General features: G+C 43.4%; 1 protein-coding gene across 2 annotated transcripts in view; it reads left to right on the forward strand.

The window, feature by feature from the left end:
- Positions 1 to 17,718, forward strand: part of MINDY3 (MINDY lysine 48 deubiquitinase 3) — a 2,129,565-nt gene that overhangs the window by 725,727 nt on the left and 1,386,120 nt on the right. For both annotated transcript variants that reach the window (XM_044067502.1, XM_044067503.1), the window contains exon 7: positions 9,037 to 9,110. In XM_044067502.1, coding sequence (XP_043923437.1) covers positions 9,037 to 9,110 — 74 coding nt within the window. The remainder of the gene's footprint in view (positions 1 to 9,036; positions 9,111 to 17,718) is intronic.

Below are 17,718 nucleotides of genomic sequence, written 5' to 3' on the forward strand. Positions count from 1 at the left end.
ACTGTACTTTTAGCCCTTCCATAGCCTTGGAGCATGTTAGATGTTGAGGCTAGTTTGGATACCTGCTGTCTACTCTATGGACAAAAAAGAACACAAAACTGAGGATCACTGAGGCATATCCTGTCTGATGTTGGGTGCACTTGCTTGTGAGCAGGCTACCAAAAAAAAGAGAGAGAACTGAAGATGGCTCGGGATGCTCTCCCTTTTAGGTGTACATTGGACCAATGTCGTGGACAAGGGAAGGAGGTCAGCCCCTTTTACGTACTTAAGGCATAAGTCTGTACATCTGCTTGTGGCCAATTCCCCTGAATAGTGAATACTGCTGCAGTCTTAATCCTGTTTGAATATCTGGGAGGGTGGCCTAATGGTTAAGGTGTTTGCCTTGCAATCAGAAGGTGCAGGGTTTGAGTCTCACAAGGGACAATTGGCTAGCCTTAAAATGGCTCGCAAGGGCAGTTAGCTTAGTACTAATCTATGAACCTATGTACTGTTGGAGTAAACTTGCACAACTGTATTGTTTCAGTAGTCTGGCTTAATTTGTGGTAAAATCCAAAGATATAAAGTAAAAAAAATGTGGGTACTTGCATATTATCGCAACCATATTTCATAAGCCCCATAATTTGTAAAGTTTTCAAGAAACCATGTCTGTAAACCTGACAAGGGGTGTGTAGTGTTAAGTAGTATTGTTTCAGATTGCTTTTCACACAGGAAGAGGAATAACGGAAAAATCCTCTTCCCTGGTAGCATCCTTTCCCGAACTATACACCTGACTACTGCTTCTCAGTCCTTAATGTTACAAATCCTGAAAGTCACCACATTTCCAACAAGACAGAGTGGGGAACATGGCTCATTCAGATAAAGTGACTCACTTTGAAAGCTTCTTTAGCAGGTATCTGATCAGTTGTCACACATCTCTGTTACAGTCTGTTCTCCCAGAAAGGTACGTTAATTCACTCTTAAGTCTGAGTTCTCTTTGGGGAGGTTTACAGAAATTACTCACTGACTTTTTTCTGTAATATTTTAGTCGCCGTCTATGAAACCGAACTTAAGTGCTTTACTGGCTTTAAAAACAGTGAAACACTTTTTTCCTTAACTGGAAGTATACATTCAACCCCGTGCACTGCAATGAGTTATGATCGGTAATCCGGAATGCAGGATTTCTAAAGGTGGGTGCCACTGTGGAGTTCACAGAAGACATGAAGCGCACCAGGGATGTGTACAAAATTTTAACATTATTCTTCTTGCTGCCTCATACCCACTGTGACACAGTAACACTTACTTGTTTACACACCACTTTTAAGGTAAACATAGGTGTTTTTGCACAAACATAACGAATTATGGCATTGCGGAAATGTGGTTGCGCTAATACGTAAGTACCAATCTGTGATTGGTTATGACCCCAGTATAAATTGAAACTACAGGAGAGTAAGCTTTCCTCATGGCAGCAAAAGTCAAAACATGTCAAAATACTATATTCCCATTGCTAGGATGTGTAAATAGTTATGACCAAAATGCAGAGGTCACCGTTAGTAGGATTCATATTGCAGTAACATCATTAAAATAAAGCCAGGTGTCATTGGAACTCCTGTAGCAAGACAAACATTAAGTAGGAGAAAAAAATCATTAGAAGTAACGAGAGACCAGCAACAAAATAAATGGAACGATTCTGAAAAAACAAATAAATAAATAAATTATGCAATATAGCAGCCATCAGGTTTACAGTAAATTATGTCAGAGCATGTGAAAGCAAACAAAAGTTGAACAGCAGTGGAGAACAAGTTTGGGAACATAATCTAAGCAGCAAGAATTAGTGGCAATAGGTCAAAATTCAGTAATACATTCTAAGGTCCATTTGAAGATTAAAGTGGAATGAAGTGAAAGCCAGCATTAAAGACTGATTTATAGACCAAATCCCAAAAAAAAAAATCACTGCACAATGCAGACATGTTTTGGCAAATAAACACACTGCAGTCCCTGCTAAGAAAGTACAGTTGAGAGTTTCAGAAAAAAAAGTATGAAAAATAAAAAGCATTTTTTTTTTCACTGAAGATTGTAAGTGGCTTTTAAAACAAAGCTATTGTGCTCTCTAGTCCTGAAAATTGTTTAGTTCATGAAATAAACTTGTGCTAGACTCTGTTTCTGGATTTGGTCATTAGTACAAGGCAGACATGAAGTAAACAGAAAAATGTGAAGGGAATTTGTAAGCAGGAGTTCCAAACCAAGGAGAATCGTTAGATGCACTAGCTTGGAATGCCACTGAGTACAGTGGAACATTGATTATGGAACAACTCCAGAATTAAGTTTATTATAACCAGTGTAGCAGAAAAGTTGCCAGATTGATTTATAGATCTATAAATCTGGCTAGTCAAACAACTGAAAAGTGAGCTCTAGCCAGATATTCACAGTGTCAAATTACAAAAACAGTGAGCAGGTAAGGAAAAATGTAAATCAGAAATTGAAAGATGTGAGATGAAATCACAGGTAGTGATGCAAGAAGCAGTGCTGCAGAGGGAGCTCTGGAAAATTAAAACAGACCCAAGACATGTGATCCATGCAGCCAACCTCTCACCATATTGTATACGTTTTGGTAGTGGGTAAAGGAGATATTGTAAATTATGTGCTCAACTTGTCATGCGTTGATTAATCTAGTAGAAGATCACTTTTTTATAGCAGCTGTTCGACAAGGGATCCTATTAATTCACCACCACCCAAGAATGTATAGGATCTGATTGGAAATTAGCCCACAAACCAATGATTATTGCTTCAAGTACTTGTCTCTAGTTAGCTTGTACAGCTGTGTAAGATAATTATCAGAATTGTAGTGCTGCATGTGTGAATTTGAGTAGTAGAAATTTCTGCCAACCATCCAGTTCCCCCCTCCCCCATTGGATTTATTTTGGAGTTGTACCAACTGTTCTTGTATGCTAGAAAGTCCTTTCCTGTATGTAATTGTGTTACTTTTACGATGCTCCATTTGTTAATTGTTTGGATACAGCAAGCTCAGTTTTTATCCGAAGTTGCCAACGTTGAAGAACTAAACCAAGCACTTGATGTTCTTCGTGTTTCACTGTTGCAGTCATTACATTTGGGTAATCTGCTGGCAGGTTGCCCTCAGTCGCCCTGATTAACAAAGCCTTGGGTCCTGCGTCAGTTGCTGTCCCTTCTTCCATGACGTCAAGTCGTCAGGGGTATAAAGCATGCAGCCGACGTCATTACATCAGTCTTTCTTACCATGCGGTGCCTGAAGCAGAAGCAGTTCGCAAGTGCCGGTCGGCCGACTCCTGAAATTTTCGTTTTCGAGTTTTAGAACCGAAGTCTTCAACTTAAAGCTAAGTACCCCGTTGGGGAAACTTTTTCTTGCTCCTTACCGATGTCAGTAAAAGTTAATAATTGCATTACTTGTGGGAAGCAAGTACTTCATAAAGATTTTCATTTGTACTGTATTCCTTGCCTAGGCCCTGACTACGACGTACCTTGCTGTCGGATTTGTGCTTTATTTAATCAACACACTTTTGTCTCTAAATATTTTGGTTCTCAGTTTAGTTATCCAGAAATGTTGTCGGTTAGCTATCCGACTACCAGAATTCCGAAAAAACGCAAAGAAAAAGACAGACACATGCCGTTGAGGTCCAAAACTGCTGACACTTCTAAGCCAGTCGTCAGTTCACCGGTACTCAGTGAGGCACTTTCGCAGCCCCTGATACCCGTTACTTCTTATTCGCAGGCATCTACTGAGACCCATTCGGAGTCCGGTATGCCGCGAGATGTTTCACCTATGGAGCCCGCGGATGTCTCTACCTTGGATGGGTCCGGTGCCGCTGTGCATGCTTTTGAGGGTGTATTCAGGCCTACAGACTTGCATATTAAACCGACTCCACCTTCAACACTAAGGCCTAAATCTCTATCTGTGTCTATAAAACCGACGCCCAGGCCACATGTTCGGGCCCCTATGCCTAAAAAACAAATTATCAAAATTTAATTACTCTAATCAGGGGTAGTCACCCCCCCCCTTCTAAGAGGCCTAGGGCTGAGCTTGACTATGAATCTTCTGATCAGGATTCTGTCTCTTCCGTCTCTTCAAATGATCTGGATTTGTCCATACCTACTTATGAGGATTCTGATGCAGAGGATTCCATTCTCTCTGCTTCCCTCCCTGAGGACTTTTCTTATGGGGAAACTTTATATACCTTAAGGGAGCATTTCCATTGGGAAAGTCAGGAATTTTCTGAATCAAAAAAGAGGCTTAGGGATTTCCTTCTTCTTCTTCAGCATAGGCCTTTGGCTATGCCTCCTGTACTAGATGTTGATGATGTGTTTTCGGAATCCAGTATGGCCCCTGATTCCCTGCCTCCGGCTCCTAGTAAACCTGACAGATACTACAGGGTTCCTGACTCCCACAAGTTCCTTTTCAAAAATCCTGTTGCAGACCCAGAAACCATTTCTCAGGGGCCCAAGGGCATTAAGGCTTCTATTGCTAAAAATCCTACCCCATTCTGATAGAGATTCCAGGGCGCTGGATAGATGGGATAAAAAGGTTTATACTTCTGCAACCTTGACAATCAGGGCTTTAAACTGTTTCATATGCTAAAATATCAACAGCATATCATGGGACTGCTTAAACAAAAAATTATGTTGATTGCTGACTGTGTGGAAAATAAAGATTTACAGGATTTATTGCATTCAGCTGAACAAGTTGGAAAACATACTTTGCAATGTGGTTTTGATTCTTTAGAGGCCTCTCGCAGGACTGCTGTTACTGGGTCTGTGCTTAAAAGGCATGCTTGGCTTAAGGAGGAATCTCTGCCTGATCATGCTAAAGCAAAATTGTTGGATGCTCCTTTAACTCAGGGCCGCCTGTTTTGGCAATAAGACTGAAGTTGTTCTAAAAAAGATAGAAGATAAAGCTAAATCTATGCAAACTGTGAAAGATTTCTTACAAGTGCAACCTCCAAGATTTAGTAGGCCAAGATTTAGTAGGCACTGGCATACTAAGAACTGGTCCTTTCCAGCTCCTTCCAGATCAACCCAAGCCAAACCCAGACACACCAAAAGCACCAGGTTTCAGTTTCAAGGGACTCTCAGAACTAAGCAATGGGGTGCTTCCACTTCCAAATCTGGAAATAACAAGACACCCCCTATGGTAAACGGTCTCAATGACTTCCCTTTACAATTACCAAGCACTTACCTTTCAGCTGCCCCTTTGGGGGGAAAGATTGCTCTTCATGCAAAAACCTAGCAACTCATAACCCAGGACAAATGGGTTTTAAATATAGTGTTCCAGGGATACAGATTTCATTTCCACACGTTACCAACTCCAAACGGGTGGCCAGACCTGCCCCCAAATCAGTGGGCAGAGGCTCAGAAACAAGTACTTTCCCTCTTAAACATGGGGGCTATTCAACCAGTACCAGAAGAGGAAAAGGGCAAGGTTTTTATTCCAGACTTTTCCTGGTACCCAGAAAAGACAATTCATGGCATCCAGTTCTGGACCTGTCTACTCTACACACCTTTCTGGACATTCCAGAATTCAAGCTGCTGACTCTTCACCAGTTACTTCCTATGCTAGGCAAGGATGCCTGGTTGGCAACTCTAGATTTGAAAGAAGCTTACCTGCATATCCTAGTCAGAGAATCTTGCAGAAGATACCTACGCTTCGAAGCAGGCAACTTGCACTATCAGTTCTCTGCACTGCCCTTTGGCTTGTCTACTGCACCCAGGGTATTCACAAAATGTGTGGCACCAGTAATTGCATCTTGCAGGCAAAGAAATATTCAAATATATCCATACCTGGATGATTGTCTAATTCGGGCAGAAAACCAGGCCATAATTATAAAACATCTGGTGTTTGTAAAAAGGGTTCTAACTTGTCTAGGGTACACCATAAACGAAAATAAATCACAACTGGTACCCTCTCAACAGATACATTCCAGGGTGCAAGCTTGAATACAACTGCCCAGATGGCTTTCCTCACACCAGAAAAGCAAATTAATTTGGTAACTTACTTTCAAACAGGTGGCCACAAAAACCCTGCAATCTGCAAGACAAATACTGCAAGTGTTGGGGTTCATGGCCTCCTGCATTCTTCTAATTCCATATGCAAGACTGCATATGAGGAAACTTCAGTGGTACTTAAAAAGCTTATGGAGTCAACATTGTCACAGCCTGGAAACAATGATTCCTATCATACCTTGCCTATGCCTAGAGTTCCTATGGTGGGCAGAGGCCTGCCACCAAAACAAGGGATTGCCATTTACACTACCCTCTGCCACCCAAACCCTAACTACAGGCGCATCAGACTATGCTTGGGGGGGGGCTCATCTGGCAGGGAAGTGCATTCAGGGCAAATGGAGCCCAAAACAAATGCACTTGCATATCAATCAAAAAGAAATGTTAGCTGTACAGAATGCTCTGACAGCCTTCAAGGACTACATTCATCCAGGACAACTATTGGTAAAGACGGACAACACCACGGTTATGTGGTACATAAACAAGACAGGGGGGTACACATTCCTACCCCCTCTGCAGACTAGCCATGGCATTGTGGAACACAGCCTTGAGCTACCAAGTGCAACTACAAGCTCAATTCCTGCCAGGAAAGCTGAATATTCTGGCAGATGAGCTAAGCAGAAATCTCATGGACCCAGATGAATGGAAACTATAACCACAGATTTTCAACATGTTGACAAGCAAATGGGGGAGCCCAGACACAGATCTATTTGCCTCTCCCCAGAACTACCAGTTGGACAACTTTTGCACAAGAACTCCTCACAAAAAAGCTTGGAAAGTGGATGCTCTGTCATTCAGCTGGAAAAACCTATCAGTCTACGCATTTCCCCCTCTGCCTCTACTCTCCAAAGTTCTGCTAAAAGTCAAACAGGACAAACCAAAAATGATTTTGATTGCTCCAGACTGGCCACGCCAACACTGGTACCCACTCCTGTGCAGTGTGTCACAAATTTCTCCATGGCACCTGCAACAGACACCTTCCTTACTGTCTCAGCAGGAGAACCAAATTCTGCACCCTCAGCTCCCAACATTGAAACTTGCAGCTTTGCTAATCACTTAAATTCACTCTTAGCATCCCTCAGCAAACCTGTGATGGATGTCATCTTGGAGGTGAGAAGACCTAGTACTAGAAAATCTTATGCTGACAAATGGAAAAGATTCTGTGCCTGGAATCAATCTCAAGTGATGAGCACAGCAGCACCCAATTTACCTCAGATTTTGCAATACTTAACTGAGATGCTTCACAAAGGCCTGTCTTTTTCCTCCATTAAAATCCACACCTCAGCCATTTCAGCTCATTACAACACAGAACCTCCCCTCTTCTCTAATCCTCTGCTCAAGCAGTACCTCAGAGGGACCAAAAACTTGAGACCACCCAGGAGGGCACCAACCCCTGCCTGGGACCTTAATGTTGTTTTGGAAAAATGCATTCTTCCTCCTTTCGAGCCAGCTGCTACTGCAGACTTAAAATTTCTTTCTTGGAAAACAGCCTTCCTTTTAGCAATCACTTCAGCTAGAAGGATATCTGAATTACAGGCCCTTATGGCAGTGAAGCCTTTCATCATCTTTCATGTGGACAGGGTGTCACTCAGGACCAATCCATCATTCATGCCCAAGGTGGTATTCTGTGTGGCTCTTAATCAGTCCAATCATTTGCCAACTTTCTTTCCCAATCCGCAGAACAAGGGGGACTGGATTCTGCATTCATTGGATGTGCACAGACAACTTAGATTCTACTTGGACAGGACTAAATCTTGAAGAAAATCTGAGCTGCTGCTGGTGGCATTTGCTGCAGGGGCAGAGGGGACAGGCTGTTTCAAAACAAACCATTTCTAAATGGATAAGCCATTGCATTAATTTCTGCTATAAGCACCATGGAAAACCTATCCCCCAGGGGATCAGATCTCATTCCACCAGGGCTGCATCTACTTCTGCAGCCTTTCTCAGAGGTGTTCCTACCAGGGATATTCTAGAAGCTGCTACCTGGAGTTCAGTTCACACCTTCACCAAGCATTATCACTTACCACTTTTCTCTAAATCTAGAGCTAGTGTTGCCACTGCTGTTTTGCAGGGCCTTATAGCTGGTCCTAATGCTGTATAAATCTATCCTCCCAACGACAGCTTTGGGAATCTACCCAAATGTAATGACTGCAATAGTGAAACACAAAGAACATAGTACAGATGTGTACACTTACCATAAATGTAGATGTTCGAGTGTATTCACTGTTGCAGTCCTGGTTGCCCTCCCTCCAGCCCCCTGTTTTTCTCTTACTACACCTCTACTTTCTGTTACTATGCTTAAAAGCCTTTTTGGTGTTTTTGCTTTTGGTTGGAGGTATATTTTTGTGTTTTTAATTTTATTTTGCTCCCCATTTGGGGAGGGCACCTGACGTCTGGGGCAAGAAAAACTGATGTAATGGTGTCAGCTGCATGTTTTATACCCGTGACGACCTGACGTCATGGAAGAAGGGACAACAACTGACGCAGGACCCAAGGCTTTGTTAATCAGGCCGACTGAGGGCAACCTGCCAGCAGATTACCCAAATGTAATGACTGCAACAGTGAATACACTCAACATCTACATTTATGGTAAGTGTACACAACTGTACTTTACTGCAGGCTGTGTATATAGTTCGTCAGCCTACATCAGTGCACCACTTCTGTGAGGGACCTTTGATTGTCTGCACACTGGGACAGTAACATTGAAGAAAAGATGACAGGGATCCACAGTGTTTTGAATTTGAATAAGTCCCCAGGTATATGTTACTACTCGCACAACATTTGTTTTGTAGAATAATAATTTTGCTGAGTGCTTGATGCAGGTGTGCTTTAGTCACACTGTAACCATTCATAAAGATAGTTATCATTTAAATTAAATGACATGCACTAAAATGACAGAATCCAGTATATTCATGGCAAGTCTTTATTTCCCATAAGATAGTACTATAGTTTCTGGTTAGTATTGGTGATGTATCAGGAAACTCCTATCATGTTACTTATTAACACTTCAAGGTGTTTTTTTTTCTTTAGGGCATTGGAAACATTAAAAATGAAATAGAAGATGCCACTGAGCCATTAATAGACCCTGTATATGGTCATGGAAGGTAAGAATCCTACTGTGCTCCTTAAACATGAGTGACTGCATGAGTGAATGTATGTGCATGCATGAGCCCACGTGTATAATACACACACACACACACACACACACACACACACACACACACACACACACACACACCGTCTGAAATTCTTTGTAAAATTCCAGTGAGTGCTTAATTTTGTTTCTACAACCTAATGACTGAAATATTATTTCTAAGGTCCTCTACACCCTCAACATCCTGATATTGGTTATGGTCATGATTAGATAGTTTTCTTGATTGCTTTTCCCCCAGACCCCCCCCCCCACCTTACATATCTGAAGAGCAGGTGCTCAAATTCCTGTCCAAGGCAAAGAACATGGCTTTTATGGGACCAGATGGCATCCTAGGCTGTCTTCTAAACAGGCTAAAACATGAACTAGCATCACCACTAAGTACCCCTTTCAATCATAGCCTAACCACAGGATTGTTCCTGCAGAATGGAGAACAGTTATAGTTATTCCCCTCCACAGAGTTGTCCTAGCAACAGACCCGGGGAGTTAACAGGCCCATAAGCCTGACCAGCCTCATCTGTAAGGCCATGAAACGTATCATTATGGACCTCATAAACAAAGTCATAGGTGATCTCCAAACTCTGGATCCTACTCAGTTCGGTTTCGTGAAGGGTAGCTCTTGCCTGTTAAATCTGGTGGATTTCTTTGAAAGTGTGACCAAGCCATTGATGAGGGCAAATCAGTGCACACAGCATACCTCGACTTGACAAAGGCTTTCAACATAATCCCATATTCAGGCATTACCGATAAACTTAGAAAACTGAATGTAAACCCCATTTTGTAAGATGGATTGGCAAATGGCTCATAAACCAGACACACATTGTCAAAGTGGGTGACTCCACATCAACCAGCAGACCTGTTACCAGGGGGTGACATAGTGTTCAGTGCTGGACCCCCTATTGTTTGGTATATAGTTCTCAGAAGTCCAGATCAAAACTAAACAGTTGTGACTGACCAAGTTTGCAGACGACTGCAAACTAGGTGCAGTTGGTGAATTCCCAAATGATGTCAGTATACTCCAGGATGGTATCACACAGACCAACAACGGGTGTGTTAGTCACAGTCTCAAAGTGAATGCAAAGAAATGCATCATCATTCCCTTCATCACAAACAGTGTCCCCTCACAATATCAAATCAATAACACTACCCTAAGTACCCATGAAGTGGCAAGGGACCTGGGTTCACAGGTTTACTGCAACCTTAACTTCGACCACCACATGTTTACTATTGTAAGGAAAGCTTTCCACTTAGCTCACTTGATTAGTAAAGGTATCACATTGACAGCAAAAGAAGTTATAACCCCTGTACTCTGCACTTATCTGCCCCATAATTGAGTATAATCCCCCATTCGGTATGTACCGTACTAAGTACCTACAGCAATTAGAGAGACCTCGGAGATTTCTAACAAAGAAGATCAAGAGTGTCCAGCATGTGCCTTACACGGACTGACTAAAATCCCTGTCACTATACTCCGTATCATAGAGACTTCTTAGGGGAGACTTATGCCTGGCTTACAGAGCAACCCAAGACCCAAACCTAATGAACTTACTGCATATCTGTAAATCAAATGGGTCTATGGCCATCCATTCCAGGGACTTAAATACAGCTTGTGACTTAAATAGGACATACTGGAGGGACAGATTTATCTCCCAGCAACTGCCATGTCTTTGGAACAGGCTACCACTCTATATGAAACAGAGCACCTGTATGACACTGTTCAATGTGAGCCTGGCTGAGTGGATGGGGCACCATAAATTCTTACTGGGGATAGTGCCCACAACCCTCCTAGGTATGGGTAGTCATCACTAAATGCAATCTTGCATATTGGCTAGTACCGCCACAGTATTACATTGGGTTGAAACAGCTAGGCTTTAAAATGTCCTCTGGGTCGATAGCTTAGTAATTTCTTGTGATCCTATGATTATCTTAACATTTCCAAGCATTTATAATCTCTGCTACAAGGTGTAATTGGCTTTCCCAGTATTACTTACCCTTTGAATGCTTTTTTCATATGATGAATTTAGGATGTGTAAAGTACTCCAGAAATCATACTCACTGTTTTCCTCCATTTTCTGTTATAAGATAGATTTGTAGATATTACTCTTCAAGATAATCTGCAGTGGGTGGAAGATCTGAGGTGTGCATTGTTGTTGTGGCTTATCTTTTACTCTTAAAATCTTAAACTTCTGCACTTCAGGTATTGATCTTACATGGGTGTCTCCATTGCTTCCAAGATAAAGGATGGTTGGAATCTCTCTTTTTTTCTGCTTGCTCATTCAGTTTGGATTTTCTACCAACATGTTTTTGAAAAGTACCCATGTTTAATTATGAGAAAATACAAGCCTTCCAACTATATCTGTAGTACTCTAGTCATACGTTTCACCAGCACAGTACCAACCTTTTTTGCCTAGGACCAAATCATGATATTTGTGGATTTTACAGGTATTAGATCTTCAGCTTCATGAATCATAACCATTAAAGAAATAATTTTTAAGCATTTATAGGAGCATGGCCTTGGTTGTGATGATGATTTGCAGTGAAAAGATTGACTGGAGGCTGATTCTTGTGATGCAAGGTATAACAATGAAGAGGAGATGGTAAAAGGTGTAGCTCCACTTCATAGTCCTGCATGCCCACTGCAGCTTTTATTCCTCCCCAAAGAGGAGGAGTTTTGGTCTTCATCAGTGGATAAGTACAAGTTCATTTAGAGTGTCTCTGTCAGAACCCGTTTCTGTGAATAAATTTAAAGTTTTGGCTGCCACCTCTCCTAGGTGTCCTGGATAAATTGATATTCCATAAGAAAAAAAGGAGTACACTCTGAATAACTGTAAAATATGTTTCTGGGGCTGAATTCTGCCCTGGGCAGTAGTCTCCCTGCATCTCCTGTCTCCTTCTAATCAGCTGAACTTTTGTTGGTGAGGACTAGGATTGTTCCTATACAGGTCCTGTCATGCTTGTTACAAAGCCCATAGCTGTCCCTGTTTCAGTACCAGAATGTGACATCACATTTAGTCTGTTGTGAAGATGGTTGAGGTAATGTGAGAAAGCACACGGTGATAGCCCCAGTGCTGGTTCAAGGCCCTTCCCTGACATCACTCTTGGCAGGGACATCTCAGTAATGCAGTTAGTTGACATATTTTTTGTTTATTAGGGATGCAGTAAACCTTTCCTTGCCACCACTTCTGGATGGGGCTAGTCATCTTGTATACAGCTGACATCAAGGTTGTTGTCAGCTTTATTTTTAAGGTACCCCCCTCTCTCTCCTCATTTAGAAGACAGTAAGAGTTGCCCACACATCAAGATAGTTGATGTTATATGTTATTTGTGCATCACTGTTGCAGTCATAATTTATAAATATCTGTAACACAGTCGAAGTCTGACTTTTCAGATCTGAAAGCCATTTTCCATAGTTGGGCTGATATCGCCTTATGGTCAGACATCTGCACATTCCTGATATATAGACAGTGTCCACATACACCATCTTTAGTTTTCTCTTGTCATGTTCATGCTTCAAGAGAGCACATTGTGTATGTGTGTATATATATATATATATACATATATAGATATATATATATATATATATATATATATATATATATATATATATATATATACACACACACACACACACACACACACACACACACACACACACACACACACACACACACACACACACACACACACACACACCCTTGTAAATATATGCAGGTATGTATGGTGGTGTGAACTGTGGATCTGAAGTAGTTTACTTCATTTGGTCTTCAACCTGTGGGATACCGGATCCGAGCCAGCAATTTCACTAGCATCTGCTCCCAGCTCCAAGCTCCTCTCCTTGCCCATTGTACACCTACACCTCCACTACTTTCCAACCCCCAGATCTCGTTTGCCGTGGCTTGCTGAAGCATCGTGATCTCCTGAGGTCTGAGTAGTGACTGGGTTTTCTACGTTTAAGCAGCTTTTTTCTCTAAAATTGTTTGTGTTTAGTGTAGATTCCCCTCTCCACCCCTCCCTGGTGCGTTGTGTAATAGAACATTTATTGCAGTTTAGAGTTAGTTTATTAGTGTGCATTGCTTCCCCTCCCCCCTTAGTGTTCTGTGTGACTTGTGTGTTTGGTCTGTGTGGGAAAGCAGGTAATTTTTTCTCTCCTTTTTCCTTCTCTGGTGTGAGTGGCTTGGATAGAGACATGGCTGATAAGCCTGTTTTCAAAAAGTGCACTGAGTGTGGCCATAAATTGTCTCCTGCAGATGGCCACACTCTTTGTGTGATGTGCTTGGGCGTTGCCCATCTGAATACAGATTTGCGCGGGTTTTAACCTGCGTGCTATCAAGGACAGGAAGGCTAAGTTGGCCCTGAAAGGCCTTCTTCCCACTTCTGAGGTGGTTGCCTCGACTTCGGTCACAGCGGCTGCTGTGACCGCCTCTCCTTCCTCACTTGCCCTTGCTTCTCCTCTCTCCCAGGCAGGGACTCGACCTCCCATTTCTAAGCCTGTGGAACTGGAGCAGAAAAGGAGCAGAGAGAAGGAGAGAGAGACAAAATCTCATAAGCCAGAGAAACTTAAGAGGTCTCCAGACCTTTCTATCTCCCATCAAAAGTCAGCCTAGGATCCGTGACTCGCCTCAGCTCCGATCTCCGAGATTTTCCCTGGAGCCGGAGGAGATACGATGTCCTTCAAGGATGCATCTGCAGTCCTTACATATGAGTTGTCCTGCCTCAGGCAGCCCTTCGGTCGGCCGGATTCCAAAGTCTGGGTCCGGCGTCGGCTGATGTCGCCCTCTCCCCGACGTCAGAGCGCCTTGGGTATAAAAGCGTCAGCCGATGCCATCTTCCTCAGTCTTTCTTGCCGCGAAGCAGAAGCAGTTCGCAAGTGCCGGTCAGCCAGCTCCTGTAACTTCAGCTACCGAAGACTTCAAAAGCTAAGTACCCCGTTGGGGACTCTTTCTTGCCTCAGCCAATGTCAGATCAAACGCTTAAAGTTAATAATTGCTTAACTTGTGGGAAACAAATACCTCATAAGGGTTTCCATTCTTACTGCCTCCCCTGCCTAGGCCCAGACCACGACGTCTCGGCCTGTACAGCCTGTGCCTCCTTCAACCGACGCACTCTTAGGCGTCGGGCGGAGTTTGCAGAGGAATTTTTTGGGGCTAGTTACTGTTACAATATGCCGTTGGAGACTCCGACTTCTCTTTTAACCAAAAAACGGAAGGACAAGGACCGACACACGCGAGACCGTGGTTTCGGCTGAAACCATGCCTAGGCCTACCGCGAGTGTCTCGGTCTCGGCTGAAACCGAGTCCTTGGTACTTCCGACCGTCGAAACCGCACAACCGACAACCTCGGCCCCGGAGGCCTCTTCTGAGTCGGTTATAGAATTTCCCTCAGAAACCGGTGTTCCGGAAACATCCGACACCATTTCCCTAGACAAAACTACGCCAGCACGTGGAGCAGCCAGGCCTCCTGCATCCATGTCCATAAAGGCATTCACAAGGGCTAAAGCTGCTAAACAGCCAAAATCTCTGCCTCCCAAGGCTATTCCTCAGGGATCCACTACAGGTTCACAGATTTTAAGTTTAGCTGAGGACCTTATTTCCTTAATTAGGGGCTCTCAGCCACATCCGGACAGGGGCTCTCAACCTCCTCTAGACAAAAGGCCCAGGGTTGAGCCCACTGATCCCCAGTCCTCTGATGAGGCCTCAGATGGCTCTGCTCTTTCGGACTACCAGGAGGAGGCCTTTACGGCCTTCGAGGATTCTGATGCAGAGGAATCTATTCCCTCTGCCTCCCCTCCTGAAGAGCTGTCCTTTGGGGAGACCCTTCACTCCATGAGAGAGCATTTCAAATGACAGGGCCAGGAATTTTCTGATTCCAGGAAGAGATTAAGGACTTTTTTGCATTTACCTTAGCATAGACCTTTGGCTATTCCCCCTGTTTTGAATGTCATTGATGATGTGTACTCTGAGTCTAGCATTACCCCTGACTCCCTTCCTCCGGCTCCTGTCAAACCAGATAGGTACTACAGGGTCCCGGACTCACATCATTTCCTTTACAAGGCCCACTCTGCTGACCCTGAAACTATTTCCCAGGGCCCTAAAGGGGTTGCATCTGCCACTACTAAAAATCCACTCCCCTCTGAAAGGGAGTCCAGGGCTTTAGAGAGATGGGGTAAAAAAGTGTATACTTCTTCCACTCTTTCTATGAGGGCATTAAATTGTCAATTCCATATGATACAGTACCAAGAGTTTTTGTTAGATGAATTGCATAAAAAACTGTCTTCACCTGAACCCCTAGATCACAAGTCACTTCAGGATCTGGTAAATAACTCCCAACAGGTTAGCAACCATTTCATGCAGTGTGGTTATGATGCATTGGAAGCTTCATGTAGGTCAGCAATGACAGGTGCAGTCATACGTAGGCATGCTTGGCTGAAGGAACAAACTCTGCCAGATCATGTTAAAGCAAAGCTTCTGGATGCGCCACTGGAAAAGCAAAAGTTATTTGGCTCCACTGCTCAGGAGGTCTTAAAGAAATTTGAGGAAAAGGCTAAATCTGTACAAACAGTCAAAGATTTTCTCCAGGTCCAACCACCAAGATTCAGCAGAAATTGGCCCTCTAAGAATTGGTCCTTTCCAGACACAGAGAGATTTCAAAGAGGCAAAAACAGGCATGCCAGAGGTAGAGGGCAAGCTAGAGGCTCCTACAGAGGACGGCAATGGCAGCCTCCTAACCAGAGAGGTAGTGCAGGACCTACAACTGCTGCACAAGGACAGACTCAATGACTTTACCTTGACCCCGCCAACCAGGGCTCAGTTGGAAGCACCTTTGGGCGGAAAGCTATCTTTATTCTCAAAAAATTGGCACAGTATTACAAGGGACAAATGGACACTGCAAATAATAGACAAAGGATACAGGTTCCATTTTCATACATTACCAAAAAGAAAAGGCATGCCAAACCTGCCACCGAATCAAAGGGCAGAGGCTTTAAAACAAATTTCCAACCTATTGCAAATGAAAGCTATAGAAAAGGTTCCTCTCACAGAACAAGGCCAAGGATTTTACTCCAGACTATTCCTTGTCCCAAGAAAAGAAAAACAATGGAGGCCTATTCTCGACTTGTCCGCACCGAATACTTATCTCATTGTGCCAAAATTCAAAATGCTGACCCTACAGCAACTCCTTCCCATGCTGGGCAAGGGGTCTTGGCTGGAAACTCTAGACCTCAAGGAGGCATACCTGCATGTCCCTATCAGACAAAGTTGCAGAAGACACCTCAGATTTCTTGCAGGTTCAGAGCATTATCAATTCTCAGCATTGCCCTTTGGCTTATCTACTGCGCCCAGAGTATTCACGAAATGCCTGGCATCAGTAATTGCACACTGCAGACTTCAGGGGATTCAAATATACCCATATCTGGACGACTGCCTTATACAAGCGGACAGCCAACAAACTTTGGTAAAACACTTGAATTATGCCATCCGCCTACTTCAGGCCTTGGGATATACAGTCAACATTCACAAATCAAGACTTGTTCCATCCCAAAGGATAATTTTTCTGGGTGTGAAATTAGATACAACCACCCAAATGGCTTTTCTCACGGAAGAAAAACAAAGACAACTACCGGATTATTTCAAAAATCTGACAAGACAAACTCAGCTGACTGCAAGGAAAATCCTGCAGGCCCTGGGTTACATGGCATCTTGCATTCTTCTAATCCCACAAGCAAGGCTACATATTAGGAAACTACAATGGTACCTAAGGAGTTTATGGTGTCAGCACAGTCACAGCCTAGACGCTTTGATACCACTCATTCCATGCCTTCAAAAGGAATTTCTGTGGTGGGCTCAAGCAAGCCAGTCAAACAGGGGTCTGCCCTTCAGCAAACCAATAATCAGCCAAACCATTACAATGGATGCTTCAGACCATGGATGGGGAGCACACATGGAGGGCAGATGCATTCAAGGACTATGGTCACAGAAAGAATTGCACATGCACATAAACCAAAAGGAAATGCTGGCTGCGATACATGCAATCGAGGCCTTAAAACATTTTCTGCATCAAGGACACCTGTTAATAAGGACAGACAATACCACAGTTATGTGGTACATAAACAAGCAAGGAGGTACCCATTCCTACCCTCTTTGCAGGCTGGCAATGAATCTTTGGGAACTTTCCCTAAAAATCAATATAGAGCTGCAATCCCAGTTTGTGCCAGGAAAAGACAATATACTGGTGGACAGCCTAAGCAGAAATATCATGGATCCACACGAATGGATGCTGCACCCAGACATCTTCCTTCAGATAACACAATCATGGGGGAGGCCGGACATAGATCTTTTTGCCTCCCACCACAATCATCAGCTGAAGAAATTATGCTCAAGGACATACCACCCACAAGCATGGAAAGTGGACACCCTCTCTTTCAGCTGGAATACTCTAACAGTGTATGCATTCCCACCTCTTCCATTAATGACCAAGGTCTTACTGAAGATCAGGACAGAGCAGCCCAAAGTGATTCTGATAGCTCCGGACTGGCCCAGACAGCACTGGTACCCACTGTTAAGGAG

The sequence above is a fragment of the Protopterus annectens genome, chromosome 3.part1, assembly GCF_019279795.1.
Source record: "Protopterus annectens isolate FY-2018-M chromosome 3.part1, PAN1.0, whole genome shotgun sequence".
Taxonomy (NCBI): domain Eukaryota; kingdom Metazoa; phylum Chordata; order Ceratodontiformes; family Protopteridae; genus Protopterus; species Protopterus annectens.